At 40.9% G+C, this 17,175-nt stretch overlaps 2 protein-coding genes across 7 annotated transcripts; one reads left to right on the top strand and one right to left on the bottom strand.

Moving 5' to 3' along the window:
- Nucleotides 1-308: 308 nt before the first annotated feature.
- On the top strand, nucleotides 309-1,316 carry si:dkey-211g8.9 (free fatty acid receptor 3). Its single transcript, XM_056399433.1, has one exon. It carries the CDS (start codon nucleotides 309-311, stop codon nucleotides 1,308-1,310), a length of 1,002 nt encoding a protein of 333 aa, XP_056255408.1. The 3' UTR covers nucleotides 1,311-1,316.
- A 1,470-nt stretch (nucleotides 1,317-2,786) lies between these two features.
- znf384a (zinc finger protein 384 a) lies at nucleotides 2,787-16,746 on the bottom strand. 6 transcript variants are annotated; one of them, XM_056399427.1, is made up of 12 exons: nucleotides 16,577-16,744; nucleotides 15,306-15,395; nucleotides 14,515-14,582; nucleotides 13,433-13,727; nucleotides 12,114-12,236; nucleotides 11,026-11,189; nucleotides 10,862-10,938; nucleotides 10,188-10,412; nucleotides 7,777-7,944; nucleotides 7,206-7,284; nucleotides 6,164-6,322; nucleotides 2,787-6,057 (listed from the first exon to the last, which is right to left on the bottom strand). In XM_056399427.1, the coding sequence occupies exons 2-12, from the start codon at nucleotides 15,388-15,390 to the stop codon at nucleotides 5,644-5,646; spliced, it is 1,857 nt and encodes a 618-aa protein (XP_056255402.1). In that variant the 5' UTR covers nucleotides 15,391-15,395; nucleotides 16,577-16,744; the 3' UTR covers nucleotides 2,787-5,643. The 6 variants fall into 6 exon arrangements, with proteins under 6 accessions (XP_056255402.1, XP_056255403.1, XP_056255407.1 ...); XM_056399428.1 differs by lacking the exon at nucleotides 16,577-16,744 and adding an exon at nucleotides 16,221-16,494; XM_056399432.1 differs by lacking the exon at nucleotides 7,777-7,944 and having other exon boundaries at nucleotides 16,577-16,745.
- Nucleotides 16,747-17,175: the final 429 nt, after the last annotated feature.

A 17,175-nucleotide genomic window follows, 5' to 3' on the forward strand; every position in this document is an offset into this window, starting at 1 on the left:
TCTCAGAGATGATGCTCTATTGTTGGAGTCGTCTCTGAACATGGCATAGGGAGAAACTCGGCTCTACAGCTGCTTCCTTACCAGATTGGACGAGAACTTTGCTGCCATTAATGGAGAATTAGTGTTTTTACAAAGATGTGGATTATAAATGAAGAAGACACAAGAACAAAAGTGCATTTTGTTTCGTCTAAGTTGAGACTTCTTGTCAGTTTGAATTTGTTTGACGATTTATATTTGTCATGATAAACTGGAGGAGGTGCTACGTGTTTGCTGGACTTCCTGCGGCATCCATGTCCTAAACTGAAGAGATGCAGGTGACTGTGAAGGACTGTGTTGCTCTTTCTGTCTACACCTTCACCTTCCTGCTCGGCCTTCCCTCCAACCTGCTCGTCCTCTTTGTGTATGTGCGCAAGGCCCGCAAGCGTGGCGCCACACCCAACGTGGTCTACGCCCTCAACCTGTGCCTGGCCAACCTGGTGCTCGTGGTCTGGCTCCCTGTTAAGGCTCTGGAGACTTTGCTTCAGGACTGGAGGTTGCCGCCACTCATCTGCCCCATCTACAACTTCTTCCTCTTCTCCTCACTGTACGGCAGCTGCCTCTTCATCACTGCTGTGACAGTGGGGCGTTACCTCAGCATCGCATTCCCGATTATCTACAAGAGGTACCGCCGTGCGAGAATCTCCTGCTTCATCAGCGCTGCCCTTTGGGCGTTGGTGATGCTACACCTCAGCTTTGCCCTTGTGGCTGAGGGAGGCGCTTACTTTATCTCCATCCAGGATCACACCTCAGCTTGCTATGAGAACTTCAACGCCTCCCAGCTGGCGGTTCTGCTGCCTCTGCGCCTGGAGATGGCCATCGTCCTGTTTCTTCTGCCTCTGATTGTGACGTCCTTCTGCACGCTGCGCTGCGTTACCCTGGTGTGGCACTCGAATTTGCCTCCTATAGGGAAGAAAAGAGTCCTGACTGTTGCCCTCTTCACCCTCGCTGTGTTTGTGGTGTGCTATGCGCCTTACAACGCCTCGCACATTGTGGGGTTTGTGTTGGAGGAAAGTGTTGACTGGAGGATGTACGCCATGTTGACAAGCTCCTGTAATGTTTTCCTGGAGCCTGTGGTCATGCTGATGCTGTCGCCAGCAGTGTCCAGGGGCATCATGGGAAGAATCTGTGGACGGCAAAGTCACTTCAGCCGGATCGAAGGGGTTCAGCATCGACGAAACACCACCAATGGTGTTGCCAATTTTAAGGCACCACCTACACTATCTGAAAAGAGCCAAGCGGGGGCTGAGGTGACTAAAGTCAGTCAGGAGTAAGGTCACAGTGGGCAGGGACTTCAGACACTTTTGAGAAAAATTATCATGACTATTCCAGCAGGATAAAAACATTAATTCAATCAATGCCAACAAACACCCGGCACCACTACCCACTACTAAAGCATGAAACAACCACCAAGATTCCTTCCTCCATTTTGCATCAGGCATCAGACTGGAGGTCTAAAGAAGAGACTTGTCTTCCCGGAGGGGGTGGCAGTAACCTCACTCAGGACAGACATGGTTCTTTTATCCAGGAGTACAAAAACCATCTTAGTAGTCAAACTCACAGTGCCCTGAGAAGACAGGCTATCTGTCTCCCACCAGCTGAAAAGCCAAGTACCAGTGCTTGCTCTACAAGGCTCTTGTCAAAGGATGGCACTCTCAGTTCTGTTCCCCGTTGAAGTTGGCTGCCGTGGTTTTCCAGCAACATTGCTGCGCTATTTCTTGCAGAACATTGGTTGGGAACTGAAGAAAGACAACAACTTGAAGAAAGCCACTGGGGAGATCGCCACAGCAGCTGAGACCAGTTCAAGATGGTTGTGCCTAACAGGAGCTGAGTCAGGCCCAAGTATGGGTCGGATTTAGTCATCTACATCACACTGTGAACTCCCTTTTCTCTTTCGATGCGGTTTCTAATGAAAAAACGTTGATGACTAAATGGCTGTTTTGCAAGTCTTAGCACAAGTGCGGAGTATTGATGTTTCCTGTGTATATTCTAGGAAAAGTCTGTTGCCAACTTGTAAGGAAAAAGGAAATATCAGCAGACCTGGAAATCCATGTTTTTACCAAGGACACTGCATGGTTTGAACTAAAAGAAATGACTGCATCATTTCAACAAGGCTTTTTTTTGACAAATGGCTCCATCTGGTGTCTGTCAGTAACTGATGCAAGCTGTAACAAGGGAATCACTTCAGAATATGTCAGGAGGCAGGACAGGCTGATGTGAACAGATGTAACTAATATCATAATCATAGCTATGTGTTTCAGTGGCAGGGCCCTGGTTCACTGACACACCTGGAGCTGCTTGTTAATGTTAGCTACACCTGTGGTGATGAATCAAAATATCCTTGGTGGGAGGAGTCTACTGAGGTATAAAGGTTTGTTTGTTTGGTTGTGTTCGTGCATTCATTTATTCATTGATTGGTTTCTGAACATGTTAATTATCCTTCTTGGTCTGTTCACTTTGTAAAAATGTTCTACAATGACCTTCAAAATAAAGGCTGATTTCTCCAAGCTTATTATGTGTGGTTGGTTGTGATGTCTTTTTTTGTCAAACTGATTAATCATGAACACTTTACTGTAGCCTCTTCCACCTCTCTCACCATGTGTCATTTCTAAAAGGGATTTAAAAATTCTAATGCGGCAAAAATCAGACACAACTTGGGCCTCAGATTTTATCAAACCAGTCAAAAAAAAAATCAAATAATCATACATTCTTAACAGTACCATGCAGTCTGAAGCTTTTTCATCGTAAACTGTTTTTGAACTTTTTTATTCTCCTTAAGGGAAGAAACAGTCTGTTCAGATGAGCAAGAGGTGTAACTGTGTATACAGTATGCAAGAGTGTAGCATAAGAGGGCAGTTAATAACTGTATTATTATTGTCAGGAGCATCAGTAAATAACATTAACAAGAATATTGAGAATGGGTTATTTTTCATAAAAAGACACAATGAAATACAAGGAGGAGTATACATGAAGACAGTCAGCCCTGTGTGTGGGCTGCTTGAACATTTTGATTGGGTAGAGATAGCTTGTGCACAAAAACATGGCGGCAGTGTCCCAGGTCAACTCCGTCACAGCCTCGTTTAATGTTATTTATTCATTAAGGTCATTTGGGAAAATGTTTATGAAGGAATTCTCATTAAAATTTAGTTTTCAGATCAATTGTTCAGTCAGCTCCTGTTTATGACTCCTACAAATAAAACTTACACTTAACTTGGCCAAACAATCAGTTTATGCCATAATTAGACTGAATATCAGTGGGAAAGTGCAGGAAAAGTTGCAATGTCACTATTAAAGAGAGAGAAAAAAGATCTTCCCATAATTTAACAAACTTTTTAGGTAATTCCCAAACTTCTCAGAGGGTGACCTGGGACACAGCCAATGATTTGGTACTTGTTAATTTGACTTCCTTTAGTTTCCATATATGCTTTACACAGGACATACTTCCCTTTTACAGATGAAAAAAGTCTTTTCTATCTATTTTTATGTACAGCATACTGAAATACAATAATGCCTCAGTTTGATAATAATGTGGATAACATTTGCAGTACAGTTATAATGAAAGTAGTAATATGTATGAAAAGTCCTTTTAAAAAAAAAGATTGATAACAGTACCTGTCAGCCATTTTTATCACACAATCATTATTTCCCCAACAGCTACCTACCCTGACGATGCCGAGGATAGTAAACTTTCTTTGTATAGTAAGAAAAAAAATGGGACGACGACGACGCTCTGTTCGGACTTTTACTCCCTGTTCCCTTCACATTCATGCTCCTCACTTTTCTCTCTCCGAGTTTGTTCACACGTTCCTCTGTTGGTAGAAAAATACACACATGATATATTAAAAAAAGTACAAGGGTGACAAACATAGGCGTGAAGTACAAGCTTCATCAAGTGCTTTCTTTATGACCCCTCCCACCCCCCCGACCCCCTCCTCTCTCGCTCTCTCTCGGCTGCAGGTTCCTCACATTTAGTGCATCCTTCTACCAGTTCTGTCTCTTTTGTTCAATAATTTGGGCTCCGACGAGGAAATGATTCCTCATCTCCTCGCTGTCTGAGGGGAGAAGGGTGTAAATAAGGACGCCATGATTCTGTGAAATGAACACTGAGATGCAGCCCCATTTTCTTCCTTCTACTTCTTCTCTCAGGCTCCAGTTCTGCTTGTCTGATCCAGATCCTCTATTTTCCACGGCACCTTCACAGTGTCATTCAAACTTTATCTACTTAGTCCGTCCTCTTTTTTCTGTGTCAGTTCTGTGTCTCTACAGTTTGTCAGATCCACTCCTTGTCTTCTTTCTTTCGCATGTTTTGGCTTGAACTAAACGGTGGAGAATCTTCAGATTAATGTGATCTGAATGGTTTTTTTTTTTAAATTACACCATTCTTTGGACCATAAATGTGCAGAAAATAGTGTAATTTTTTTTATTTTACAGATATTTTACACCTTAATTCTCCGATGAAAAAACATGAAGGGACACCAGTGAGCCTCTTTTATCAAGACTCTCAGAGCAGGACTGCTGGTTTAGGATCAGGTTTTAACAAATACTTTGTTCACTTGTCCATTGACTTTAGAGAGACTCAGGTGTGGATTTAATCCCCATATTATTCATAATCATATAAAAGACAAAACTGATCTCAGATTAAGTTTTGGTTAAGTCTTCACAAACTATTTATATTAGAGTCCTAGACCAGCATTTCTACTGAGAGATACAGTACCGGTCAAAAATTTTACAACACCACATTTTTCCAGCTGTTATTCCCAGTGTTTGTGAAATTAAAGCATAAAAAATAAACAATTGGGGATTTTAAAAACAAGCAATCGTTGAATTTTCTTGTTGAACTCAATTTTATCTAAATTTCTGACTTGAATACACTTGTGACGTTCTGTTCACAATGGAAATCAGAAAGTATTTTGCTCAGAAAGTCTAGAAGTTCCCACTAATGTGTTGCACTTGTAGGTTGATTTTTTTTCACCTTCTGTGCAGTTCATCCTAAACCAGCTCCATGGTTCTGTTCTTTTCCTCTAATGTTTTGAGGCACCTGCAGGAAGCAACTTGTTTGCATTAACGTTCAATGCTTCCTCTACTGCAGGAAATTTGCAAGTTAACCAATTTCTTAGCCTCTAAAAATTCTTCTTTTCTATTACATATACTTATTTTCTTACTGGACTTGAGCTTCTTAAATCTCAATAAAAACTGGAAACATGGAAGTGTTGTGAAACTTTTGACCGGTCGTGTACTTGGCACAAGTGGGCTCTGGAACTGAGAAGCACATTGTAAAATATCTGTGTTCTAACAAGTAATTTAATGTTGTACTCAGCATTTAAGCATCTTAAAAGGAAGAAAAAAATGGCACCAAGTGAATTAACTTTGACTTGTATCTTTGAACATGATCAAACAACAACCCCTTTCAAAATAAAGTCACAGAGAAGTGAATCTAAACTGATTCCACTGATGTCTTGTTGTATTTTCAAATTCAGTAAAAAATCACCACCAGCCATTTTGTTTTTTCTTGTTTTAAGACTCTAATACTGAACACAATTAAATGACTTGTTCTTATGGACCTTTTTACACTGCAGTGATTCCTGGAACAGAGGGGGAAGACGCAGCCTATGAGTTCATGTGCTCCACCTGAATGGCTGATGTGGAGACAGTTAGGCAAAGGTCTTTGTGGACCACTGGTAGGTCCGCCACAGAGACCGGTTTGTACTGGATCTCACTGGCCGCCACTGTCTTGTACTGGTGCAGGTCAAACGGGCATGGGACCACGGCTTCCGTGGGTTGCTGGGGGGGCTGGTAGCTGCCTGGGGGTCCCGCGTTAGGGTTCTGGTTGGTGTTATTTGGATTGGTCTGGTTTTGGAGCTGACTCGCTCTGCCTGCACCTCCACCTCCTCTCCCTCGGCCACGGCCTCTTCCCCTGCCCCCTCCTGGTGTAAGGCCCTGGGCCTGATGGGCAGCTACTGTTGCTGCCACCGCTAGCGGGTCGGGGTTGTGCTTCCTCATGTGTTTCATTAGATACGTCTCCTGGGGTCAGAGAAAGACAGAAACAGAAGACATGAAAAAAACAGAAGGATTAAAAATGGCTGGTTGTCTTCCCTCAGTATATTTACATATAAATCATTTAACCTACCGAGGTATAGGATCGGTTACAGAGGCCACAGGAGAACAGCTTCGCGTGTTTAACAGTGTGTGTAGACAGGTGCACCTCCAGGCTGGCAGCATCTGTGTAACCACGGTTACAGTTGTGGCACTTGAACGGCTTGTCTTTGTTGTGCTGCCGACGATGAGACTGTGGGGAGGGGAGAGGAAACACGCAGGAGATTTGGGTAAAAAAAGAGGAACAGATAAGAAGAAATCCAGAGCCAAGTTCAGACTCCTGTACTTGAAAGTTTGAACTTCACTTCACAAGTTCAACTCAGAAGTCCAGACGCAGTGTGTTTCCTAATATCAGCAGCTCAGCTCGGCACAGGTTACACTTCATCACACCTGTACCTGACTGAACTGTGCCAAATTCATCTAAATTCAAATCTCCACAAACAAACAAATTGCAGTATTAAGAATCTAATGACATTTATGCAGCACACTGCCTCTGATCATTTTCATTTATATATATTTATTGTTATTGAGATGTGGTGGTATATTTGTAAGAAGAAGCTGTCAGAGGCAGCACTGTTGTTAAACCTTCCAGCAATTACATATTAATAATATTTTTAGCTTCATTTTCTCACACTAACCAGCAGCAACAAATATTATATTTCAAGTCAGAGATCAAATTTCATCTTCCAAAAGGAATTTTTATCAGATATCAAAACACTACAGACAACAGAACCACCAGTAAATTGCACTCGAAGGGATCCTTCAACCAGAAGGATCCCTTCGTGCCATTGTTTCTATTTGGTGCAAAATGCATTCTGGGATACTTAGCTGGCCCAAGTCCACACAAGTCACACACAGATGTATCTGGGGGAAAACGGGTGGAGCGAGAACACTTCAGATCTTTGATCTGTACTTGGGTACATGTGGACTTTGAACTGGAACAGTACTTGGACTGTGACTGATGACGTTTCACAAGTAAACAAGTACAGAGAAGAACGCAGAGAGAGAAACGGCTAAAGTCTTACTTAAGATGTCATCAGGTCACTGCAGAGGAACAAACCTGTGAGTAAATTTACCTGTAGGTTGGACAACTGAGTGAAAGCTTTTTCACAGCCAGGATGGTTACACTTGTACGGTCGGTCACCGGTGTGAATCCTAAAAAAAATCAAAATAAAATATTTTACAACATTAGTTAATTACACTTTGAGAGTCACATGCAACATATTGCACATAGAGCAGTGTTATTACAATTCAATTCAAACTTGATCAATTCTATCAATTACCATCATTCACAAATAAAAGTTAAGACATTTTAATAGCTTGATAGTTCAACCCTTTGCTTTCTTATTTCTTAGTTTCCACTTCATTTACCTTCACTTCCACTAAAGGCAGTTCCTTTTGTTATATGGTTTTATTAACTACTATGTCTACAGATTTGAGTTGTAGAAATCTTTTGGTTACTCTGACTTTGTCGAAGAACACCGTGTGATACCACAGTCTGCCTTCTGAATTTGGAAGATGTTAAAAACGCATAAAAACTCAAGTCCAAAAAGATGCAAACAATCACAAATAACTCTCTGTGCACCTGCTCCCATACATGCACATATAAAAACCCACCCCAACATTCAAATCCACCCAGACCAGTACCGTGTGTGCTGCTGGAGGTGACTGAGCTGCCTGAATGTTTTCTGGCAGTAGGAGCAGGAGTAGGGCTTGGCCCCAGTGTGGATGCGGATGTGCTGGGACAGGTAGCTGGAGTTGGCAAACGACTTGGAGCAGTGGGGACACTTGTGGGGCTTGGCCTCAGTGTGGTTTCTAACACGGGAAACCAAGGATTGGAGGGTTGAGGGGGGGTGGGGGATGGAGACAGAGAAACAGAGAGAGAAACAGCGAGAGATTTTTAAGCTACAGCATGACCAAACTTCATGATGAACTGAAGACTAAATCATGCGCTTTAAGTTAACAGGATCTGCGATCAATCGTGTTGATCATAGATCATTAGGTTTGACAGTGTGCTCTTTGTGCTGCGTCTGAGTTGTGAAAACACAGAACAAAAACATACAGCAAGCACAGTCACACGATTCTCTCTCTCTCTCTCTCTCTCTTTCTCTCTCGCAGTCTCTCTCTCCATTTGGTGTGCCCTGCTTTGAGTGGAGTGTGAGTGTGTATCATGTATAATGTATAATATATACTGTAAGCGAATGTCTGGCTCTGCTGCAGTCAAACTGAAATGTAAATTCAAAATGTGTGGAGCACATCCTCTTTAAAACTAATTGCCTCAAACCCACAAAGAAAACCCAGTGCATGGTAATAGGAGAAATGAAGACATGAAAAAGGTGACCACTAGGTCAAATGTAAAATTAAAACATTTATCAGTTCAAAAAAGATTTTACTGAATCCTAAGCTTTTTCTGTTGGGTTTATATCCAGAGGAACAACTATAGTAAAACAGAAGTTTGCTTTAAGCCAAAAAATGCATTTTACTATTATGGGAAAAAAATTCACAGACCAAGCACGACTCAATGGATAAGACAGATGTTATCAGGCCTTCCATTAGAAAGGATATCCTACATTTTAAAGGCTAAACAGCATGTATTATGTAATACATGAAGGCCCTTCATTAATTATGTTAAGGTTAAAGATTTAACAGATGATCAAGTGAGTGACTAATTTCTGTGAGCAAGGCAGTTTGTCACTTTTTTCTCTCTTTGTCTAAACACTTGTTATATTTTGTATCATCATAATTAATAAAGGAGCATTTGTTTGTTTGTTTGTTGATGTTTTTTTTTTCTTCCTATGTTCTGAGTGAATGCAGCTATTATATGCTGAAGTATACAGTATATTATGCCAATGCTATAGGCTGTAATTCATGATGTGAATTATGAAAAATATTGTGGCAAAAAAAAAAGCATTTATCGGAGTGGTGACCTGGAGAAAGGTGGTTTCATCACTTACACTGTCACACACAGTAATTCTCAATGTCTGATTTGCAGCTTTGTGCCATTTGGAGTTGTGATCATTAAGGTGTGTAAAACATGCAGGCTAACTCAGTGTAGTAGACAATATTGATTGATTTAAGGTGGTGACTGATTATACATTGTGTACAGAGTGTACTAATACTTGTGGGATTTAAATAAGAGACTGACATTTTCATAATCTGTTAATTGACTGTTTCATTTATAAACAATGAAAAAGTTGTTGATCAGTGCCAGTATGTGATGTTAGCTAAAATTCTATGTTCACTGGGTTTTTTTGCTTGACATGGAATTCTATGGACGTGTAATGCATCCACTTGAAAATAAATTCTGCTCTGTTTTTCTGAATTCACAAGATTATCTTGTGAATTCAGAAAAACAGAGAAGATTTATTTTTTTCTCAATTGAATGCATTACACTAGAATTCAGTTGAAAAGGGGGATAATTTAACACAATCAGTGGCTCCTATGACAGTGAAAGATGCCTGATGCTTCAAACCAAAGAAAGGATGTTTGAAGGATTTGTGTGAAAGCAGAGGTGGAGCCAAAGAAAGCAGAATAAGTAAGATAAGACAACATGCAGACAGGATCAAGACAAGCTTGTGACTGTATCACAAGCAGGGATGAAAAAGGAAACCTCAACCAAACACTGGAGCATCCACTGAGGCTCTTGTGTATTCTGGGAGGATTTTATCTCATAAAAGCAACTGTTACATTTAGTGACGAAACTGGCTTCCTGTTCTGATAATTTATCTGTTATGAAGATACAACTAATCTTTGATAAATAGGTAAAAAAAAAAGCTGTGATTTACTGGTTTAAGTGTGGTACCTTCAAACTTGATGCTTAGACTGTGCAAAAAGAGCTTTACACTGTCAACACTCTCCCAAAACCCCCCAGCAAATCCCTTCATCCATCACCACACACATCCAGGCTCACACACATGTGCTTTAACAACAGAAAAACCACATGCACAAGCAGACCCCCTTTTCCACACACACACACACACACACACACACACACACACACGAACACACACACACACACACACACACACAGGACTTCACAAACCACTCAGCCCCAGTACCGTGTGTGCTGCTGGAGGTGACTGAGCTGCCTGAATGTTTTCTGGCAGTAGGTGCAGGTGTAGGGTTTGGCCCCGCTGTGGATGCGGATGTGCTGGGACAGGTAGCTGGAGTTGGCAAACGACTTTGAGCAGTGGGGACACTTGTGGGGCTTGGCTTCAGTGTGGGACTTGGCGTGGATCTGCATGTCAGACTTGCTGAAGAACGTCACCGCACACATTCGACACCTTGGCAGGTAAGAAGTGAGAGAGAAAGGAAAAGATTTAATATAAGATCACATGGAGGATATAAATAACATAACATCTTTTAAATCTTTTGCATTTGCTTGTTGTTAAGGTAAAGTTTCCTACCTGATCTTATGAATTCAAATATTTTCTTTTTTTTCAAATTTGTTTTCAACCTTCTAAGGCCCACAATAAGACTTTTTTGTTTTTTCATATCTTTGTGTTTTTCTTAATAAAGTAGTCACTTTTAAGTGCTACACAGAATCAGAATCAGCACAACCTCAGCTAATAATAGATGTCCCCCAATAAAGACTTCAGTACCGTATAATAGGGCTTACAGCCCACAAAACAAAACAAAACAAATATATTATTCTATCTATAGTGTCTGTATTGGCAGAGATGTCCTGTTCTTAATGTTTAATATAAATCTGTGATGTCACCAACAGTACTACCTGTAGGATTTGGGGCCGTCCTTGTTAGTATGATCATCTTCATCATTTGACAGGTCGTATGGGTCACCCGTGTGGTGCTATAACACAATGACAACATATTAGTTATGATGAAAATGATGACAATCCACGCTAAAGTCATACATATGTATAACATAGGCCCTCACCTGTCCACCTGCGGCTAGGTGTGCCAATATTAAAGCATCGCTGCCTGGAGGGAGGACCCCACCTACTCCAGCCACTCTGCCCATCATCTGTTTGCTCTTCCTGCCTCGCTTTGACGGTGCTGGCATCACAACTGCAGGAGGGACAGAAATATCCTCCTTCTTGTCTGGAAACAAGCGAGGGAAAGGTAAATGAGGGGGGCGAGGGGCAGAGAGAACACACAATTGGTCCCTCACATCAATGCTGAAATCTAAATAAATTGTGGATGGAAAACAGGAATCTCTTATTCAAATGAAATTTGGCCTCAATTTACTTTGATCTCAGGTCAAGAGATGTTATGTTTTAAAAATGAACTAGAATCACCTCCTGGTGGGTGTCTGCCTCCTCCACTCAGACTAGTTTCAGGTTACATCTCTGTTTATCCAGAGTCAAATAAAATATGAACCATTTGTGTGAAATTCTGTCATAATTGCTGTAAAGTCTTGAGTTATGGCTAAAAAGTGTTTTGTGAGGTCACACTGACCTTTGACCACCAACGTCTAATCAGTGTATCTTTGAGTCCCGGTGAATGTTTTTACCAAACTTGAAGAAATTCCCTAAAGTCACAAGGCTAAAACCATGTTTTGTGAGGTCACTGTGACCTTGACCTTTGCTGAACAAAATCTAATCAGTTCATCCTTGAGTCCAAGTGAATGTTTGTGCCAAATCTGAAGAAGTTCAGTCAAGGTGTTACTGAGACATCATGTCCATGAGAATGGGCCGTACAACCTGAAAACAAGATGGCGCCAGCTCTGACTGTCGCCGGTGTGGAGACATCAAACAGAGAAAATAAGGTTCATATTATATTAATTTAGTATCAAATTCTCTTTGATCAGGTTGCGTCATGGTGCCTGTGAGCATAGCGCTCAATCCCACCTGCTCCGGTAGAGTGGGTGAGTTTTACTGTGGGGACTGTAATTCAAAACACTACTGAAAAAGCTCATGTATTCCCCTGACATGCATGTTAAAAATGACAGTACCATTATCGAACACAGTCTGCATTAACATGTCGAAATGACTGAAGTGATGCTGCGCTGTGCCTGTGTTTTACCTGCGTTAGAGGGGTGTACTGCAGACACTATCATGGTGGTAGCAGTGGGGTGTCCAGCTACAAAGGACTGCGTGGAGGCAGTGGGGACCAGTGTGCCTTGAGGGGTGGTGATCACTAACCCCGCTAGGAGGAAAAGACAGACTGTCATCTGGCTGTCCAGCTGCTCAAAACAAACATTTTATATTTATTCTCTCTGCATGTTAGACTACCATTATTTAAAGCCACAATAATACTTTTGTATAAGGGTCAAAGCTGCAACAATAACACAGCAGACTTGGCATGATGCTAAAATTCTTTACAAGCAATTCATGTTGTTAACCTGCAGTTTAAAACTGCTGCTAAAACCTGATGACAGTGAACACAAAGTGACTTTTATGGATCCAAACTAAATATTCAGATCAACATTAGTGTTAGCTGTAGTTGAATATTTACAGTACTCCAGGGGCCAGTTTCACAAAACATCTTAAGTTTTCTACTTAAGTGTGACATTTAAGGTTTCATTTCCCCTTAGCTGAGGGAGTTACTTGAATCTCTTGAAAGGTTTCCTTAGTTAAGGAAAAAAGTTAAGCAATTTACAACAGTTAAACAGATTTTACACCGGTAAAATTCTACTGTTTCCATGGAGACTGTTGATTAGCACTTGTGATACCTCATCCTCTTGTTGTTTTAACTTCATCACAGTGAACCTTGGTTGCTAAGGTCTTTTGTGCAAAAATGTAACTGACTTAAAGTGATTCACGAAGTTTAAGGAAAAAAGTTAAGAAATTTACCGCAGTAAAAGAGATTTTACAGCAGTAAAAGAGATTTTATAGCAGTAAAATTCTACTGTTTCCATGGAGACTGTTTGTTTGCTGGCATTAGCTTGTGATACTGGTTATAACTTCTGGGAAGCGGTCAACATTAAAGGAGTGAGTAATGTACAATTCCTCATTGTTAAGGGTGAGTTCTCCCACTCATCCTGGGATGAGTTCATTTCCTTCACTTACCACCTTAAACTCAGTTCATGTCGCTGTTAAGATTGAGTCAGAAGTTCTTGACTTTAAGAGATTCCTTAAATAGAATACCAAGAACAAAACTTGAAAACCTAAGTGAACATTTTAAGGAAACTTTAAGGAGAAGACTTGGTGTTTTGTGCAACGGCTTTTATTTCAAGGAAACCTTAACTCAGATGAAAATCTTAACTTAAGGTGTGTTGCGCAACTGTTCCTTAAGCATACATCTTTAAGATACCAACAAACAAATATAATAAGACAACAGAGGAATAGCAACTGAAGTGGGGGACGTGATGATTCAGGCAGGGAAAGCAGCAGCTCACTGACCTGCAGTCATGATCCCCGTCGAGGGAACAGGCACAACGGTGACGTTCTGGGAAGTGTGTGATTGATGCAGGTGTCCCCCGACTGCACTTAATGGTGCGCCGCCGCCACCTCCTTCCTGTTTGGGAACGACCCGCACCCCGGGCCCTCCATCCACTGAGCCGGGTATGGCGAGCACAGCCGTAGGGTAGTGGGGGGAGGAGGTGGAAGACGCAGACGAGTGAGGGAAGGAGGGTGCGTTGGTCTTCTCTGGACCTAGCTGCTCCTTCGCCTTGTTCAGGAACATGGCGTTCTCGATCTAAAGAGGGATGTGTAGAGGGGTGGGTTGGTGGTAAGAGGAAGGACAGATGGGGGAGTGACAACAGGGTGAGAATGGGGTTAAGAAGAAGTAGGGGAAGAACAGGGAGAAGGATAATAAAGTATGAAAGAGGCAGGAGGGGCGAGGGATAAGAGGGTCGTAAAGGTGAGGAAGAGGAGTAGAATGATGATAAATAATGGAGGTGATGTAACAGGTGTGTGAGGAGGACAGAAATTTCAAATGACAAAGCAAATAGGACAAAAACAGGAGAGAAGACAAAGGAAATAAGATGAAAAAGAGGGAAGATAAAAGAGTGACAATGAAGGAAGAGGTTGGTGGCACATAAACAATTTAAGTTAATGTGATGGTGAAGAAACAGGAGGGAGGGGGGAGGTGTCCCAAAGAAGGATGAGGAGAGCAGAAGGGTGGGAGTGAATGATAGGTGAGGTCCATGTAGGGAGACGACAGAGGAGGAGAGAAAAGAGAACGAAGGCATGATGAGATGCAAAAAGTAAATGAAAAAAGGAACAAAGAGGGGTTGAAGTGATGAGAGAGGAGAGGGACAGGAGTGATCATGTGATCAGGTGAACCTTCACCAGGTCAAGAACTCACACTCAGATGACTTCTATGTGATGTTAAGCCAACTTCACGGACTAAGCGAGCACTGTTCAGTGGTGTCATTATCAACATCTTTAAAGCATCTCCATAAACAGAGTGATATTGGATTCCAGTGTGTCACTAAACCATGTGTATTTCAAGACATTTCCAACAATAAGGTTGTCTCTACCTGTCCTTGTACAGTGGGGACGGGAGACCAAAAGTATGATGAGTTGAAATGGGAATCGTCCATTATTTCTGTAATTAAAAAGCAACACACTTAGAAAACACCCGTCCTCCTCCTCCTCTTTCTTACTATGCTCTTCTTTTTTGTTTGTTTTTTTGTTTGTTTTTTTTTTACTTTCATGTGAAATGAGACCGCACATGGCTGCATTTCAATCATCTTAGTTTGTTTCCTTTCCATGTATCCTCTCCTCCACACACACGCTGTACACATCAAGTTTCACGATCAGTGTGGCGTTCAAAGACTAGTCAGTTTAAGATGGCTCTTACAAATGTCACCAGTTGAAGGTAAATGCTTTTAGGTTTATGGTGTTAGGTTTGTTTTAACAACATCTGATCAGATTTACAGAGAAGAGGACATTAAAAGGAATCAGGCAAAGATGATCAATCTCACAGGGGATAGATATTAAAAAAATACCTTCATGAGGACAGAAGAGGCAAGAAAAACTAGTGAAAATCAGTATTTGAGGCTTTTTATAATGTATTGTGATACAGCCCATGCACTTCCTCACCAGTCTCTTACACAGTATGTGTTGCTATTAACAAATTTCACAATCTTAGAGTGGCTGCTGCATCAGCAACAGTCTAATTTTGGAGAACAACCCAATGTTATGTGTCAGAATGTTGCAACTATTTATTGCCTGGAAAAAGTAACACAGCTGTGTTGTGCCAAACAGTACGTGTTGAACATAACATCCTTTCTAAGAGTGCATATGGTTTGTTGAAAACAACACTCACTGTTTAAAAGACTACTTTCTATCTTTTCATCATGAAACCTCTGATCCTGTCTCCTGGTCATCTCCCACTGACACAAAGGCAACATGTTCTCTGTAGCACAAAAAAAGGAAGTTTCATAGTTTCATTGTTCTATGTTGGCATGCATTTTAACTTCATTTTCCACATACTTTGCTACTGTTAAACCAACGATAAAAGAAATTGTGAGGTTAGATTTTTCAGTATGCATGTGCAGATTGTGAATGCCATGCATAGCCATATTGCTCACATACCAAGAAACGCATGCATGTAATTACATGTTAGTAAAGATGACATTTAATAAAACTGGTAACTGTTAAGCCCTTAAGGGGAGCACAGGCCCATAAAAATTAACTTTAACATAATAAACCATTACACTAATCAATTGTGAGGAAACAATATATTTCATGCAAAACATTGGCAAAGCATAACTCAATACATGTCTAACGTTATTTTTCATGAGCCTCCTCTCCCCTCTGCAGTTGCACAACCTATAAATAAATGATGGGGAAAGCTTCTAAGGAAAATTAATTAATTTCCCACAGGCTGTAGATTTCTGGCAACTTAGCGTCTGATACAAGGGGTCGTTATTGCTGTAATACAAAGTCAATGTTTCAGTGTTCTGAGAGCCATTTTTTTCTGTCGAGGGACACAAACTGGCTCCAAAACTGTGGCACTGCTAGCTGCGGGCTAACCTTAGCAGTGATTGATGAAATCGTGTAAATGCGAATTTGTCTGAAATCGTTTATATCAGGGGCTCCCTTTCAAAACACTCAGGCTAGATGCGGTACTCTGCACCTAAGCAGCTGCCAAAGGCTACATGAGACATCTGGGTTCTAAACAATCATGGCTAGCGTTAGCTGGTTAACGCAACAAGACAAGGGAAGCTAGCTAACTTGCCTCCATTAATTTTCTCCTTTTGTTCGCTGGCTTGCTCTAGCTACAAGGAGGCCTATATATTCATATGCTTAACTAGCTGGCCGCTTGGTAAACACAAACATCCTTGCTCCCTACGCCTCCATTCCTCACTCCCTGCTCATCTCACTGAGAGAAAATAAAAAAAGAGAAAAAAAAGTCTCGAATAAAAAAAAAAAAAAAAAAAAAAAAAACCAAGACAGAAAAAAAACGTCGACGCCGTTGCCTCTGTGGGAGACGCAGCTTCATGCAGACTTCCGGCGGTTGGGAAGACGGTGCTCTCAGACACACTGAAAATAACAGTTAATTAACAACCGACTTAGAACTCCTGTGTTAATTACCGGTGGAATCGATTCCCCTTCAACCCCCCCCGGAGCTTCTTCGGGTCGGGACAGTTGGGAAACTTTGTCCAAATCCGCCCCTCAAACCCCTCAGATGTGCCTTTTTTTCTTCGTTTTTTTTTCCTTTTTTTCCCTCCAGCTCTCCCCAGCAGAGTCAAGTCAGCCACAGTTAAACAGCTGTGTTTCCGGTCACGTATTTCAAAATAAAACTCAATGTACCTTATAGAAATATCTGAATAATGTATTTGCACATATTTGCCATACAATATTTTCTCAGTCTGTACATATTTTTCTTCAGATAGCATCTAGCTCCTTTTCTATATTTACTTTATTTAATTTTTATTATTTATTTTCTTTTTAAATTTTAAATTTCTAGTATATATTTTAGTTAGATACAATAACTGATAGTATTAGGTAAGAGAGACAGCCAGATAAGAATTTATCATATTTATCCTAGCTCTAAAATGTTGCTCAGCACTTTTTTAAAATGCTGTTATATATATACTTTCTATGTAATCATTTATTTTATTTGAATGATTTATTATTTCATTTATTATCTTATTATAATTCCATCTCATTTTACATACATTTTTCTGTTG

Source organism: Seriola aureovittata, chromosome 16 (assembly GCF_021018895.1).
Source record: "Seriola aureovittata isolate HTS-2021-v1 ecotype China chromosome 16, ASM2101889v1, whole genome shotgun sequence".
Lineage (NCBI taxonomy): Eukaryota > Metazoa > Chordata > Actinopteri > Carangiformes > Carangidae > Seriola > Seriola aureovittata.

Bases quoted from the DNA above. Each gene is read 5' to 3' on its own strand.
- znf384a (XM_056399427.1), bottom strand. From the start codon at position 15,390: ATGTTGCCTTTGTGTCAGTGGGAGATGACCAGGAGACAGGATCAGAGG. The intron at 11,190-12,113 runs GTAAAACACAGG...GCTTGTTTCCAG, and splicing joins AGTACACCCCTCTAACGCAG to ACAAGAAGGAGGATATTTCT. The intron at 7,945-10,187 runs GTACTGGGGCTG...TTCCCGTGTTAG, and splicing joins CACCTCCAGCAGCACACACG to AAACCACACTGAGGCCAAGC.
- si:dkey-211g8.9 (XM_056399433.1), top strand. From the start codon at position 309: ATGCAGGTGACTGTGAAGGACTGTGTTGCTCTTTCTGTCTACACCTTC.